Consider the following 13,867-nt stretch of genomic DNA (forward strand, 5'->3'; position numbering starts at 1 on the left):
ATTCACAGGCAGATTTGAACTTGGATCAAACACTTTATTTTCAAATACTGTGAGACATTCTAAAAGGGAGAAAATGTAGTCATAGAAATAATAATTGCCTTTGCTCTTGACAGCTAAGTGGCTGTGATGGAGGCTGCCTGGCCATCTGGAAGCCATACTACCAGGTGTTAGGCCTTGCCCCAGAGCCAAGGGGGAGGGGTCTGGCCCAGGCCTGGCTGGAGAGGCTTCCGGTGGCTTTGGTGGAGGCCTGCTTGACATTTGTCCCTCATGTTGGGGTGGGAGCTGGTGGTGGGCCTCCAGTGACCAGATGAGTTGGTGTCTGAAGAGCAGGAGTTTGTGGCCCTGGTTGTGGCTGCCTGTAGCTGGTGTCTGTGATGCTGCTGTGGCTGGGCAGGGCTTACCTAGCTCTTGGCCTGGCTCAGGGCTGGATACAAAGAGAACCTTGTGTACCCTCTGTTGTGGCAACTGGCAGAAACCCTCAGTTTGAATATTTGAACATTTACCCAGATGCCAAGAGCCAGCTTTGCCTCCTGAGCCATGGCATGGAGGAACCCGACTGACATGGTTTCTCTGCTTTTCCACAGGGCAGGCAGGGGCTCTGGGCCCTTGTCATGGGTACAAGTTGGCAAGAGATCAGGGCCTAGAAAGCAGTTAGTAAAGCGCTCTAAGATGGGGAGCTGGGGGACAAGCTTGTAACAGGATGGGGGGAACCAGGCTTCTCCCATGGAGGCCAGACCAGGCCCAGCAGGGGACCAGCTGGACCCTGCTTGGTGGTTATCGATGTGGGTGGGCACTGTTCCATTCCAGTGTTCTGTCTAGGTTCACCTTTAGTTTGGAAGGATCCTGGAACCTATGTGTGCTTTTTTATCTTGGGTAGAGGAAAAAAAAAGAGCAAACTTCAATTGTTACCTTTTTTCAAAAAAAAAAAAAAAAATAAGTCTGCCTGTGTGTGGGTTTGTACAAGCTGTGTTAATTTAGGTTAGTTTGAAATAGCAAGTACTCAGGGGCCCAGAAAAAAGGTTGAAGTCTCTTTCAACCCTGAAATTATATAAATACGTTTTACTTAGTGTCTAAAAAGAACTTGTAAAATGGAAATGATAGAAGCTTGATAAAGGGAAAAAAGAACAGAAATGGAAAAGGATGGAAGAGGCTCTCAGTCCCACAGAGTCCTGCGGTTTCCTTCCTGGCTCTGCAGAAGCTGGGGTCCACGTGGTTTCCCAGAGTTGCTGTCACACTTCATGTATAAATCTGTGTTTAACTCTTTGCTGTGTGCATGAAAATGTCAGGACGGTTCTGGTGAAGGCCAGGGTGAGTTCACAGTCAGAGTCCCTACCCCACAAAGCCCCCTGCTAATGGACACGCGTGGACAGCAAGGGGCCCACCAGTGCATGGAAAAGCAGACCACCCCAACCTGCTCCTCAGATCCCCTTACCTGAAGCACCTATAGTTGGCCTAGAGGAGGCACCAGGATCTCCCTAGCTGACTCTGGCTCAAGAGGGTCCCCCAGGGCCCTGGGATGTCCTCCTTGGAGTCTGGTCTGGGTGCTCTGCCCCTCAGTGCTGAGTTTCACTTGTTCCTTCCTCTCAGTTGCATCTTCAAGGGCTTTCTGGCCACCTGGCCCCTTCCTGGCAGGTACTTGGGGCAGAGCTGTCCCCTTCCGAAATGCTCTCAGCTGCTGGAGAAGCTGACTCTTGCAAGTACAGCTCCTGCAATGCAGTAAAACCAACCTCTGTCAGCGCTACTGAGGCCAGTCCTCTCAGCATGTCACCACTGAAACCAGGCAAAGAAGGATTCAGGCAACCTCTGAGAATGTCTGGGATCCTGTTGGGAGTGATGGGTACCGTGGCTTCCCCTTCTCTGCTTGGTGGGCACAGTAAGACTTTACCATGTGGAGATAGGGTTCAGCCCCATCAGTGGCTCTAGACACCCCCAGAGGCTTCCCACCAAATGTCACCATCTATCCTGTGTGTGACATTCTTATGGAAGGAGCTCTGTAGAGGAGTGCACTAATTCCTGCTAGACAAGGGTCTCACTAAGTTGCCTAGACTGGCCTTGAACTTGAGATCCTCCTGCCTCAGTCTCAAGAGTAGCTGGGATTATACATGTACACATTCTTAATGTCTTAAAGCCTGAACCAACAAAATATCTGTTACTAACTGAGGATCATTTATATGCCCAACTTTGAGGTAGGAACTAAAATTATCCCTCCATTTCTGGATGAAGACATTAAAACATGAAGATATTAAAGCTATTTGCCAGGGCTGGGGATGTGGCTCAAGCGGTAGCGCACTCGCCTGGCATGCGTGTGGCCCGGGTTCGATCCTCAGCACCACATACAAACAAAGATGTTGTGTCCACCGAAAACTAAAAAATAAACATTAAAATTAAAAAAAAAAAAAAAAAAAAAAAGCTATTTGCCAGAGAAGCAGCGTGATTCCAGAGCTGAGGGCCACACAGGAGGTGCTCAATCCTCCTGGGAGGGACCATGCTTCTCAGAACAGGGGAGGGAACTTGCTTAGTGAGCCAACCAACTGAGACTCCTGCCTTGCAAAGCAAGGCCTTGCCACTGGGGGCTGGGGGGTGGGCTGAGTAGGAGGCTGCACCTCCAGTTCTGCATTCTGGGTGCATGTTACTATCACAGGTTTCCAACAGGAGGCCTGTTCAACACTTCTCAGCCCCAATGCTGTCCCCACAGTGCCTAGCCATGTTCCCAGGAGCTGCATGAGGCCCTGACATTGCCAGATGCCATGGCATCTAATTCTCATTTGCCCATGACCACAGGATGGGGCCTCCCTCACGTCCCTGCAAGACACTTCACTTTTTAATTCACCAAGCCTTTAGTTTCTGGAGAACCACCATAACTTCACTCCATCCCTACACGGTCTCTTCACTCCCACTGTCATGAGTGGCAGGGATCAAGATCAATCAGGGGAGCTATTTTTCAGATAGAAAATGTACAAAGTCCTACTCAAGAGGGAGCTAGGATATCCTTAGTGATGTCCCAGGCCCCGCAGGCCAGGCTGAGGTGTGTGCTGGGTCTAGCTGGGCTCTCCTTGGCTTCCTCCCCAGCCCCTACATCCTCCCTGCCCTATGTGTGGGCTCTTAAGGTGCAGGTAGTGAGCTGAAGTCCATTATGTCAGATCAACAGATGGAACTTCACCAGGCAGTACAGTGCAGGGTCCTTGGGTGGTTACCGAAAATCCTGTGCTGGGCTACGCGGGGCTTCCAGAGCTTCTCTCTCTGCCTCATCCTCCTCGCTGTCAGAGGAGCTGTGGCTGGAGCTGGGGAGAGAAGAAACGCCATCTCTGGATGTGTCCCAGTGCACTCTGGCAGGCCTCATCCCTACCAGGGACTTGAAGTGCTCCTCTGGGACTGGATGGGACTTGCAGCCAAAGTATAAAAGCTGAGCTAAAAGGGCCACAGGACTTCCTGCCAGCTGCTGGGGAGGCAGAGGTGATGTAGCCAGCCTAGAGAAGCTTGCCCTCTGCCCCTCTCTTCCCTCCCTACAGGAGGCCAAGACCAGGTGGGACTGGCCAGGCCCATTCCTGGCTAAAAGTGCTTTCCAGCCCAGCCACTCCCCAAGCCATTTGAAGTTCCCCGTTTCTTCCAGCAAGAACTGCAGAAGCCTCATGAAGCCAACAAGCTACTCTGCAAAATGCAGAGTCTGCTGCAGGAATGTCACTGCTCTCTGTACCTTCCTGAGGACTGGTGGTCAGATGGCTCTGGAGACTCTGCCGGCCGCAGATCCATGAAGATGGTGGGAGGCTCCATCCTCAGCCTCATGCCGTCAGCCAGCTTCTGGCAGGGCTCAGCCTGGAAGCCTGGCTTCGTACAAGCACATCTGTGACAAGAGAAAGGCAGGGTGGCTGAGTCCTTTCTCAGGTGATTACTCAACCTTTGGGCTTGTCCAGTCACACTGCCCATGGCAGGCACTGAAAGCGTGCCCACCAGGTAGAGGTAGGCACTTCTAGTCCCTCTGCCCTTTCCTTATCCACAGTCAGCCCAAGCAAGGCCCATGCTGCCAACAGCACTTGGCACGAATAAGATGCCATGAGTCCATGCTGTCCAGCGTGGGGCCACTTAACCACAGCTTGTTCACATTTACAGTTTTGTAGTTTGGGGGATGGAACCCAGGGCCTCACACATGCTAGGCAAGTGCTCTGCCACCAAGCTACATCCCTAGCCCTTTTTATTTATTTTTTTTTTTTTATTTTTTTTTTAAATGATTCATTTTTTTTTTAAAGAGAGAGACAGAATTTTAATATTTATTCTTTAGTTATTGGCAGACACAACATCTTTGTTTGTATGTGGTGCTGAGGATCGAACCCGGGCAGCATGCATGCCAGATGAGCGCGCTACCGCCTGAGCCACATTCCCAGCCCCCCTAGCCCTTTTTATTTTCTGAGACAGGGTCTTGCTAAATTGCTGAGGCGGACCTCAAACTTGCAATCCTCCTGCCTCAGCTTCCTGAGTAGCTGGGATTTCAGATATGTATCATGTGCTTAGCTGTTTACATTTAAACTAATTAAATTCAAGTGAATAAAAAATTCAGGGGCTGGGTTGTGGCTCGCCTAGCATGGGTGAGGCCCTGGGTTTGATCCTTAGCACCACATAGAAGTATTGTGTCCAACTACAACTGAAAAATAAATATTTAAAAAGAAAAAGATAAAAAATTCAGTTCTTCAGTCACTCTAGACACATTTCAAATGCTAAAGAGCCACATGTGGCCAGTGGCTACCATATTAGACAGTCCAGATCTAGCCATGTGATACTTTTGCTTGCCTACAGAAACCTACAGCTGGGTTAGGAGGAAAGGGGGATTCATCAGCACCCAGATTCCTGAAAGGGTGAAACAACCAACGTGTGAGAAAGGCAGGAATACGCTGGGCCTGAGGGGACCGCTGAGCTGTCTCCACCTCCCCCCTCTTTCCATCTGCACTCTGTCACTGCAGATTGCCATTCTCTGTATGGCATGACAGGTGGCCTTCCAATGTTACTGATACACAGATGGGGGAATTGCAGGGAAAGGCTCTGAGTGTCCTTGCTGACCACAGGCCAAGGGCTGGACTAATTAACTATGACAGAGGGACAGAATCATGTGATAACCTTCCTACTCCCAAGGAGGCCATGTGGATAGTGGAGGGAAGGTCTCCCTAGGGTTTGGAGAAAGAGCAGGGAAGATGGCCTAGGAGAGGCAGCCTTCCTGAGTCTCAGTTCCCCAGCTATAAAGTGAGGATACTGGAGCACCTGCCTGATTAGACCCTTGAAATAGAATAAGATGGTGCACATGAAGTGCCCCACGCATAAAAGGCCCAATTAGTACTGCTTCATCATGGACCCATTCTAAAGAGATGACAGGGGCTGGGTGCAAGGCATATGCCTAGAATCCCAGCAACTCATGAGGCTGAGGTGCTGGAGGAATAGCTCAGTGATAAAGCAACCCTGGGTTCATTCCCCAGTACCCAAAACAAAAAATAGTGACAGGGTTATGACCAGCAAGAAATCCTACCTGCTTCTGGCCTCCTGCTCCTCTGTGTCTTGGGGCGTGTCAGCAGGCAGCTTCTGGGCAGGGGCAGGGGCTCCAGACTGTACAGCACACAGGAGAGCCAGCTGTTGCAGGAGCCTGTCGTGGGAGTGTGATGCAGTATGGGCTGTGAATTGTCGGAGAAGAGGAGGCTGCTTAGTGGGGATTTGGTCCCCTTTGGCTTACAGCAGCTTGAAACTCAGGACCCCTTGGGCCTCTTCTTGCAGTGTGCCTTAGTCTTGAAGGTAGCCCCCAGCCCTTTATGAAGCTTCCAGTGAGCTCAGCAGGGATGAGGGGAGCAGCATCTTAGGGGCAGGGACCACTATATTTGAGTCTCACAAAGTAGGGGCAACTAAGTAATGGAAATTTGCCACTCTCTATCCGCTACCTCATGGGTAATCATGATAAATGACTGCCCATGTGTGTTTTTTAAAATAGCAAATGGGATCAGCTTATAGATTTCTTTAACTCCATTTCTACCTTGCCTTATAGATTACATCTTCCTACATTAGTAAGGATTTTCCTCATTAAAAAGCAGAGCACTCTGGTGTAACCAGCTCAGCTAGACTCTTATTGCATTTGGGTGTTTCCAAGTTTTAAACAGCACTGCAACATATATCCTTAAATACCCACTGTGTGCTCAGGAGAGATTTTCAAAATGGAATAGCAATAGCTTGCTCAGTGGATGCGTGCCTTTAAACTAGACTAGATTCTGCTGGGCACTGTAGCACATGCCTGTAATTCCAGCTGGCTGAGAGGCTGAGGCAGAACAATCACAAGTTTAAGGCCAGCCTGGGCTGCGAATGTATATCAGTGGTAAAGAGCACCTGAGTTCAACACCCAGTACCATAAGAAATAAATGAGCAAGTAAATACATAAAGCAGGCTAGATTCTGTATGTTGCCCTCCAGAGGGCACAAATTTCACAGATACTCCCAGCCTATAGGAGGGTTTCCCCACATCCTGCATAAAGAGTGTGAATTATAAACAAAGCTGTGTGAAAACAGCATAGAGGCTGTGGGTCTAGTGGAATCTGATCTGGAACAGAGGCTAGAAATCTGACACCTGCCTCTACTCACTGTTTGGGCCCACGAGGGTGGAAAGCTTTTGTGTTATTTGCAGAACTTCTCAGAGTAAGGCCACAAGTACTGTGACAAAGATGATATCCTTAGCTTTCTCTGTAAGCAGGAGTGTAAGCATGAGTGTGAGCAGGAGCTGAGTGGAGGAGTAAGAGGCAGGATTGGGACTGGGGACATGATCAGTGGTAGAGTGCTTGCCTGACGTAGGGCCCTGGCTTTAATCCCCAGCAACACACACACACACACACACACACACACACACACACACACACGGCAGGACCAACTTCCCCCCAAGAAGAGAGAGAGGAAGGGGAGGGAGAAGGAAGGAAGCTGTGGGTCTTGGGGCCCCACTTGTGTCTCCAGGGCCTGGACATGCCTGACACATTGCAGGAAGCCATATATATGTTCATTCAATGATGAGTGAAGGACTGACAACCTGAGTGTTCAGGCTGAGCAAGCACAACAGCTGCAGGGCTGACTATGCCCAGCTTGCAGTCCTCTGTCACTGAGACGCCTGGAAGGAGGGCTTGTGGGGATTCACTTGGGTTCTGATGAAGTTCAAGGACAGACCTTGGCTCTGCTGGAGGTCAGCTGCCCACCATGCAGTTCTGGGTGCACCATTTCCCTGCTTGTCTTCTTGCCCTGGCAGACTCTGAAGGATATAATCCAAATCCCACTCTTCAAGTTGCTGAAACAACGAAGCCAGTGGTTATGAGGCTGCTCAGGGTCCCAGGGGCAGCAGCTCCTGTCGTCACAGCTGCCATCACCAGTGCAGCTTGTCATGAGACATTGTAGGGCAGAAACAGGTTTATATGCATGCCAGCGTTTGCTAATGGCCATACCCTCCCTGTAATGGATTAGAGATTAAATCCCTTCATTAAGATGGGACCTGCAGGGTGGGGCTCAGTAGTAGAGCACTTGCCTAGCATGTGAGAGGCACTGCATTCACTTCTCAGCACCACATATAAATAAATAAAATAATGGTCCATCAACAAGTAAAAAAATAATTTCTTAAAAATAATTTTTAGTTGTAAGCAGACACAATACCTTTGTTTTATGTATTTATTTATATGTGGTGCTAAGGATCGAACCCAGTGCCTCACACGTGCAAGACAATGCTCCACCACTGAGCCACAACTTTAGCCCCAACAACTAAAAAAATATTTTAAAAAAAGGAGGAACCTGCATTCCTCAACACCCTCTTCCTAACCTTTTTTGGTGGGTCAACAGACCTGCATTTGACACAAAGATGTTCCATCTCAAGGAAACCCAGTGTCATTTTGAAATTGTTTAGGTTTATAAAGGGTCAAGATGTTTGGAGATTTTAAAAAGCATTTCTTTTTTGTTTGGCACATGCCTGTATTCTCAGCTATATGGGAGGCTGAAGCAGAAGGATCACAAGGCCAGCTTGAGCAACTTAGACCTCATCTTGAAATAAAATTTAAAAAGGACTCCGATATAGCTCAGTGGCACAGTACTTGGCTAACATGTACTAAGCCCAGAACTGCAGGGGAGAAAAAAAGAAAAAAAAGTTGCTCTTTGGCTCTAACTGGAGAACTTGGTCAAGAGGGTTCTGGGGACAGGGTGTGATAGAGGGAGGAATTTAGCCTGGAATTAATGCTTTGAATGGTTTTGGGGATGGAACCCAGGACCTCGTGCATACTAGGTAAGCGCTCTACCACCGAGCTCCAGCTCCAGCCACAGTGAGTGTTTACTATCCATGACCTCGCTTCTTGGAGTCCTGCAGTGAGGATGTTGCCAGGGGTCAGCAAAAGGGAAGGATGGGCTTGCTCAGCAATGAGGAAGAGCTTCTGTGTGTACCTTGCTGCCAGTTTCCTCCGAGTTACTAGGGAAATCATCAGAACTATGGATATAGCAGAAAGAGGACTACAAGGCTTTCCCGTGCCGTGTCGGAGCATCTCCCAGAGGTGACTTGCATGCGCCTGGCTAGGGCCCACCCACTTCACGGCCTTGTGAACCTGGGAGACTCAGTGGTTTCTCTTCTGTCCAGTGGACGAGAGTACCCCAAGATCATAGCTGTGCTGCCCTCTATGGTGCTGGCCACCCCACACGTGCTGCATCAGTCTTTTCTCCACTTTCCTTTCTCTCCCCCAGCATCTCATGGAATGTTTCTCCTAATCCCACAAAACTGGTTTTGTCACTCTGCTGGTTTTCTCATTAATACACCCAATCCAAGTTGAATAGGTACTTCTCTTATATGAGAATGTGGGCTTTCCCATTTGGAGGATTTTGCTTTGACAGCATCTGATTTTGTATTTTACAAAAACCTATACACATTTGAATCCTGTACTTGGGATTAGCATTCTGGTTCTAGCCCCAGTGTGCTACAAAGGTGTCCACACTGCAGGGACAGGCTAGAGGGAGGGCTGGGCAGTGGAGAGGCCTACCTGGAGTGAGAGCACCAATTGTCCTTCCCGAGGTCCCTCTGATGGTGCCTCTGACCTGAGACCTGGCTCCGTAGACTGACACTGGTCCCTGCAGGCTGGGTCCAGGGCACCCCAGGTTACTTTGTGGAGCATTTCCTTCTCTATCATCTTTCTCCTCTCTCTCCGGAGGGCTCTGTGTTTTGCAGAGTCTCGCCAGGCAGCACTCAGAGGCTCTATCCCCACCTCTCCTTCAGGGGATAGGGTGGCTTCTCCCTGTGGGTCCCAGGGAGGACTCTGGAATTGTTTGGTGTTGAAGGACATGATCCCAAGGTCACCTTCCAGCAACATGGGGGTCTCCTCTGCCATTTGAAGAAAAGTGCTGGTCTCAGCACAGTTCTCAAGAGAGCAGCCTTCCTGAGAAGCCAAGCCCAGTGTCCTTGCATTCTGTCCACTCCCAGGTTTGGTGGCAAGTCCCACAGACACCAGAACTGGCTATCAAGAAAATATGCATCCTCTGTTAGCATATGCAAAAACACACTTTTGTTTTTTGTTTCATAGTAAAATATACATAACATACAATTTCCCATGTTAACCATCAAGTGTACAGTTCACTGGCGTGTATAACACCCACAATGCTGTACAGCTATCATCACTGTTTCCAAAACTCTGTTGTTGCCCCAAACAGAAACCTGTACCATTAGCAGTCACTCTCCATTCCCCCAAAGAAAAATTGCATAGAAGAGTAGCCAAAGGGACTCTAGAAACAAAACACAAAGTAAAATCACGTGGAAATTGTGCCACTGGAATTAACTCCAGGGACTAGGCACCCTGGAATTTCTCCCATTGGGCAGACCTACTTCTCAGCATGGCTGGGCTTGGGGGTGATGGTTCTTGTGATGGGTCAGATGATCTAATCCAACCCTCATGCACCCCATTTGCTTGGTGAATGATGCTGGCCACAACTGAGGTGAGGGAGGTCAAGCTGGAGCGAAGCACCTACTGGATCCTCTCTCCCACACCCCAGCCCAACCATTTTGGAAGTGGGTTAAGGCCTTTACTGTGTTTTCACTGGAAACAGGACATTTAACCACAACTACATCAAGAAGGGCCAAACCAGTCTGGTTGGTGGAGGACACCCAGGGATGAAAGCAGACAGGTGGCTTTCGTTGTGAAGGCAGCAGTAAGTTTAAGCATTAAGACATTAGGCTTAGGGACTAGGGGTATAACTCAGTGGTAGAGCGCTTGCCTGGCCCATGTGAGGCACTGGGTTTGACCCTCAGCACTGCATAAAAATAAATAAATAAAGGTATTGTGTCTATCTACAACTAAAAAAAAATTTTTTTAAAGACATTAGGTTTAGCTAGAGTTCTTTGTCTTAGCTGGAGACAGAGATGGAAATGCTTTGCTGCTGTTCGGCAACAACCACAACTAGGAAGCTCAAGACTGAGCTGTGGCCTCTTCCGATTGTGTCCTGGGTCTTCACCTGGCCTCCCTGCCAGGGATGCAGCTTGTGCATTTGCTCAGCCATTTATGGAGCACCTCTTGCCTCTCACTAGAGTTATCAGTAATTAAACAAATATTTAAGGAGCTCCTGCTTGCCTGCTAGGTCTGAGCCAGGTGACTATGAAGCCAGCTGGATTAGGAAGAACCAATTATGACATGCAGTTGTGGCAATGGCCAGACAGTGCAGAGTGTTTTGGTAGAAAACAGAGCAGGAGGGATCTGGAGGAAGGACAGGGGGTAAAATGAGACAACAAATTAAATGTGCCAGGCACCCAGGGAAAGCTGAGAGCTGTACACACACACACACACACACACACACTTCTGCCTGCAGGGCCTAGAGTCTGTGTCCCACAGACCTCAGCCAGAGGGACCCAGATCCTAGAATCATTGTCATCAGCAGGGTCTTCGGCCAGCTCCTCAGCCAGGTCTGGAATCAGGACGGGCTGGTTTCGCTGGAAGATGAATGGCTCTTCGCCGCAATCTGACTGTGGACAAATGAGGGGGCTTTGGGAGATATGGCAGCAGCCATGCTGCCCAGCCTGCCCAGGGGTATCCAGGAGACCCAGTTCTCTCTTAAAGGGCTTGCCCTGTGCTGCCTCCTATGACTGATTTAGAAGTGGGCTTGGCAGCACTACCTCAGGGGGGTGCAATTTGGGGCTCCCCATTCCAGGAGGTGCCATACCTGAGACCTTGCACAGTAAGTGCTGCATTTGTGCCTGGTGCTGAGTAATGAGGGAGCCACTAAGAGCAGAGTCTAGTCCCTCTCCACCTTAAGCATCTCTTAAACCAAGAACCTTGGCTTGCCACCTCTAATGAAGGTAGCTTATATGCTCCCGCCACCTTTCAGGGACAGCCTTGAAGACAGGGGCAAAGGAGACTGCAGGTGTGACAAGACTGGAGCACGGAGGCTGGGACTGCTCCACCTACTCCTGGGCATCACTGTGCAATGGATGATCCCTGAGGTCCCAGAAGCTCTGACATGTCCACTTTTGCAGGTGCCCAGGCAGGCACAAACCATTCTAAAACCTTTGCCCTTGCTCTAAATTCCCAGTGCTAGACTGTATGCTAAGAAGCTCTCTCCCAGTGTGTTCCCTGCAGGGTCACTGTCCAGTTTTATATGTGTGCATATGACTGTTGGTGCTAAACATCTTCCAGGGCCACCTCAGTGACCCCAAACCACCATTGAAGAATCCCTCCAGGGGCTTACCATAATGCACTGGAAAGGTGACCACTCAGAGGTGGTGCTAGCCCCATCCCAGCCCATCAAAGAGTTAACAATACAGCAGCAGAATGAAAAGAACAGGGCTTCAGCCAAAAGCCAACTTGGGTTCTGGGTGAGGGCCAAGAAGTGGCCTTGAGGATGCTGAGCACCAATATTCACCAATTCTAACAAATGCAGAAGGAAGGATATAGAAGGAAATGGAAAAAAGAAAAGAACTGGGAACCCAGAGAACACTTTTAATAGGGCTAGATTGAAAGTGAAAACAAAGTCCCCAAATTTGAAGGAGGTCTGCAGAGGGAGCTCCAAAGCTGTCCCTGGTTGGTACCATGCCCATCATGGGGCAAAAGGACTGCTGGCGCCAGAAGAAAGCCTTGCTTACCAAGGAGGAGTCTGAGTCCAGGGATGGGACCTGGTCTTTGGCAGCCTCAAGGATGGCATCCCAGGGGGAGCTTGGTGTAGGTGCCACATCTTTGTCTTTGGACGTCATGATGGCCAGGCTCATGGGATGTCCTTTCTGTGTGCCATTATCCAAGGAGCCCTATGAAGCACACAGGAAGCTGCCTTTCCAAAGCTTCCACCAGCTGCAGGACATGGAAACACTCATAGATCTCCACCTCCCACCTGTTTCCTTGTGGTTCAGGAAGCCCATTTACTGGGTGCCAGGGCCTGCGTGCACGTGTGTGTACTACATGTGAAGGCTGCAGAGATGTGTATCATAATGATGTATGTATATGAAAATGTACACATACAGACACATACGTGGAAATATTCTCTATAACATAGATACTGTTATTTCTATTTCATAGGCTCAGAGAAGTTAGTAAATGGCAAAAAGAATTTGAATCAAAATTTTAAAATTTTGCCAGGTGAGCTCGGTGGCACCTGCCTGTAATCCCAGAGGTTTGGGAGACTGAGATAGGAGGATCACAAGTTGAAAGCCAGCTTTAGTAATTTAGCGAGACCCTGTCTCTAAATAAAATATAAAATTGGCCTGGAGATGTGGTTCAGTGGTTAAGCACCCCCGGGGTTCAATCCCCAAACCAAAATAAATAAATAAATAAAAATAATAAAATTTGGGCTGGGTATGTGGCTCAAGCGGTAGCGCGCTCGCCTGGCATGCGTGCGGCCCGGGTTCGATCCTCAGCACCACATACCAACAAAGATGTTGTGTCCGCCGAGAACTAAAAAATAAATATTAAAAATTCTCTCTCTCTCTCTTAGCAATTAGCGCTTTCTTAAAAAAAAATAATAATAAAATTTAAAGTTAGGGGTAGTTTCAAGCCTAATTACTTTACTGCCTCTTTTTGGAATCCCCAACAGATCTAGTTTGGTGTCGCCCCTTGGACCCACACACTGATTAGCCTCTTTGTATCCTAGAGCCTAAAAGGCCTCGGGTTCCTCAGGAGACAAGGAGCTTTAGGAATGTGGGAGAAAGTCTGGGGAACCCCTGTGGCTAAGAGCCGGCTGGTCAGGGCAGCGGCAGGAGACTTGGCTGGGGGCTTCTGGCTTGGTCCGCCTCTGCAAAAGAGGGCAGGTGCTCGGTGTGTCCCGAGCCGGGGGCGGCAGAGGGGGAGGCTTCTGCAGCACGCCCCAGCTCGGCCATTCTGGGCTCAGCATTTCCGGGGCAAGTGTCGCCGAGGTGAAGGGAGCCACCAGAGACCGTCACGCTCCTCTGACGGGCAGGCAGAAGGCGTGGGGCATTACCGGCAGAGGTGGGTCGGAGGAGCGGAAAATGCCCAACACGTTTCGGGGGAAGGTGGCAGGTGGGGGCTCTGTGAAGACCGACCCGACCGTGCGGTCCCGTGTCGAAGTCCCGCTGCGTCTCAGGTGGTTCCCAGCGGCAGCCCGTTAGCCCCGCGAGGCGCCGGTTGCCACGGCGACTAGACGCCGCCGCTCCGCGGGGCCAGCCTTCGCCTTCGCCTTCCGACACCCGCGGCCCGTCCCAGCTGCGTCGGGCCAGCCTGCGCCTGCCCTCCGGTGGCCCTGACCCCGCGGGCAGGATCCTCGCCTCCGCACCGTGGCGCTGGCACTCGGAGAGCCGGTGGGCGACTCACCGCGTCCCACCCTGCTTCCTGCCCCAGGATTGGCTCCTGGGCCGGCGGAGGGGGCGGAGGAGCCCGTCCGAGGACTCGGGGCGTCCCGGCATGCCTCGC

The 13,867-nt window shown here is 50.2% G+C and overlaps 1 protein-coding gene across 7 annotated transcripts; it reads right to left on the reverse strand.

Moving 5' to 3' along the window:
* Window positions 1–1,432: 1,432 nt before the first annotated feature.
* DNAAF8 (dynein axonemal assembly factor 8) lies at window positions 1,433–13,863 on the reverse strand. 7 transcript variants are annotated; one of them, XM_081298301.1, is made up of 9 exons: window positions 13,501–13,863; window positions 12,094–12,252; window positions 10,849–10,996; window positions 9,011–9,481; window positions 7,173–7,290; window positions 5,510–5,651; window positions 3,695–3,841; window positions 3,195–3,281; window positions 1,433–1,727 (listed from the first exon to the last, which is right to left on the reverse strand). In XM_081298301.1, exons 2-9 carry the CDS (start codon window positions 12,180–12,182, stop codon window positions 1,442–1,444), a joined length of 1,488 nt encoding a protein of 495 aa, XP_081154427.1. In that variant the 5' UTR covers window positions 12,183–12,252; window positions 13,501–13,863; the 3' UTR covers window positions 1,433–1,441. The 7 variants fall into 7 exon arrangements, with proteins under 7 accessions (XP_081154427.1, XP_081154424.1, XP_081154423.1 ...); XM_081298298.1 differs by having other exon boundaries at window positions 12,094–12,295; XM_081298297.1 differs by having other exon boundaries at window positions 10,849–10,977; window positions 13,419–13,863.
* Window positions 13,864–13,867: the final 4 nt, after the last annotated feature.

Source organism: Spermophilus citellus (genome assembly GCF_964194105.1).
Source record: "Spermophilus citellus genome assembly, chromosome: 6".
NCBI classification, from domain to species: domain Eukaryota; kingdom Metazoa; phylum Chordata; class Mammalia; order Rodentia; family Sciuridae; genus Spermophilus; species Spermophilus citellus.

Bases quoted from the DNA above. Each gene is read 5' to 3' on its own strand.
- DNAAF8 (XM_081298297.1), bottom strand. From the start codon at position 12,216: ATGAGCCTGGCCATCATGACGTCCAAAGACAAAGATGTGGCACCTACA. The intron at 5,652-7,172 runs GTCTGTCCTTGA...GACAATTCACAG, and splicing joins TGACCTCCAGCAGAGCCAAG to CCCATACTGCATCACACTCC. The intron at 3,842-5,509 runs GTAGGATTTCTT...CTCTTGTCACAG, and splicing joins GAGCAGGAGGCCAGAAGCAG to ATGTGCTTGTACGAAGCCAG.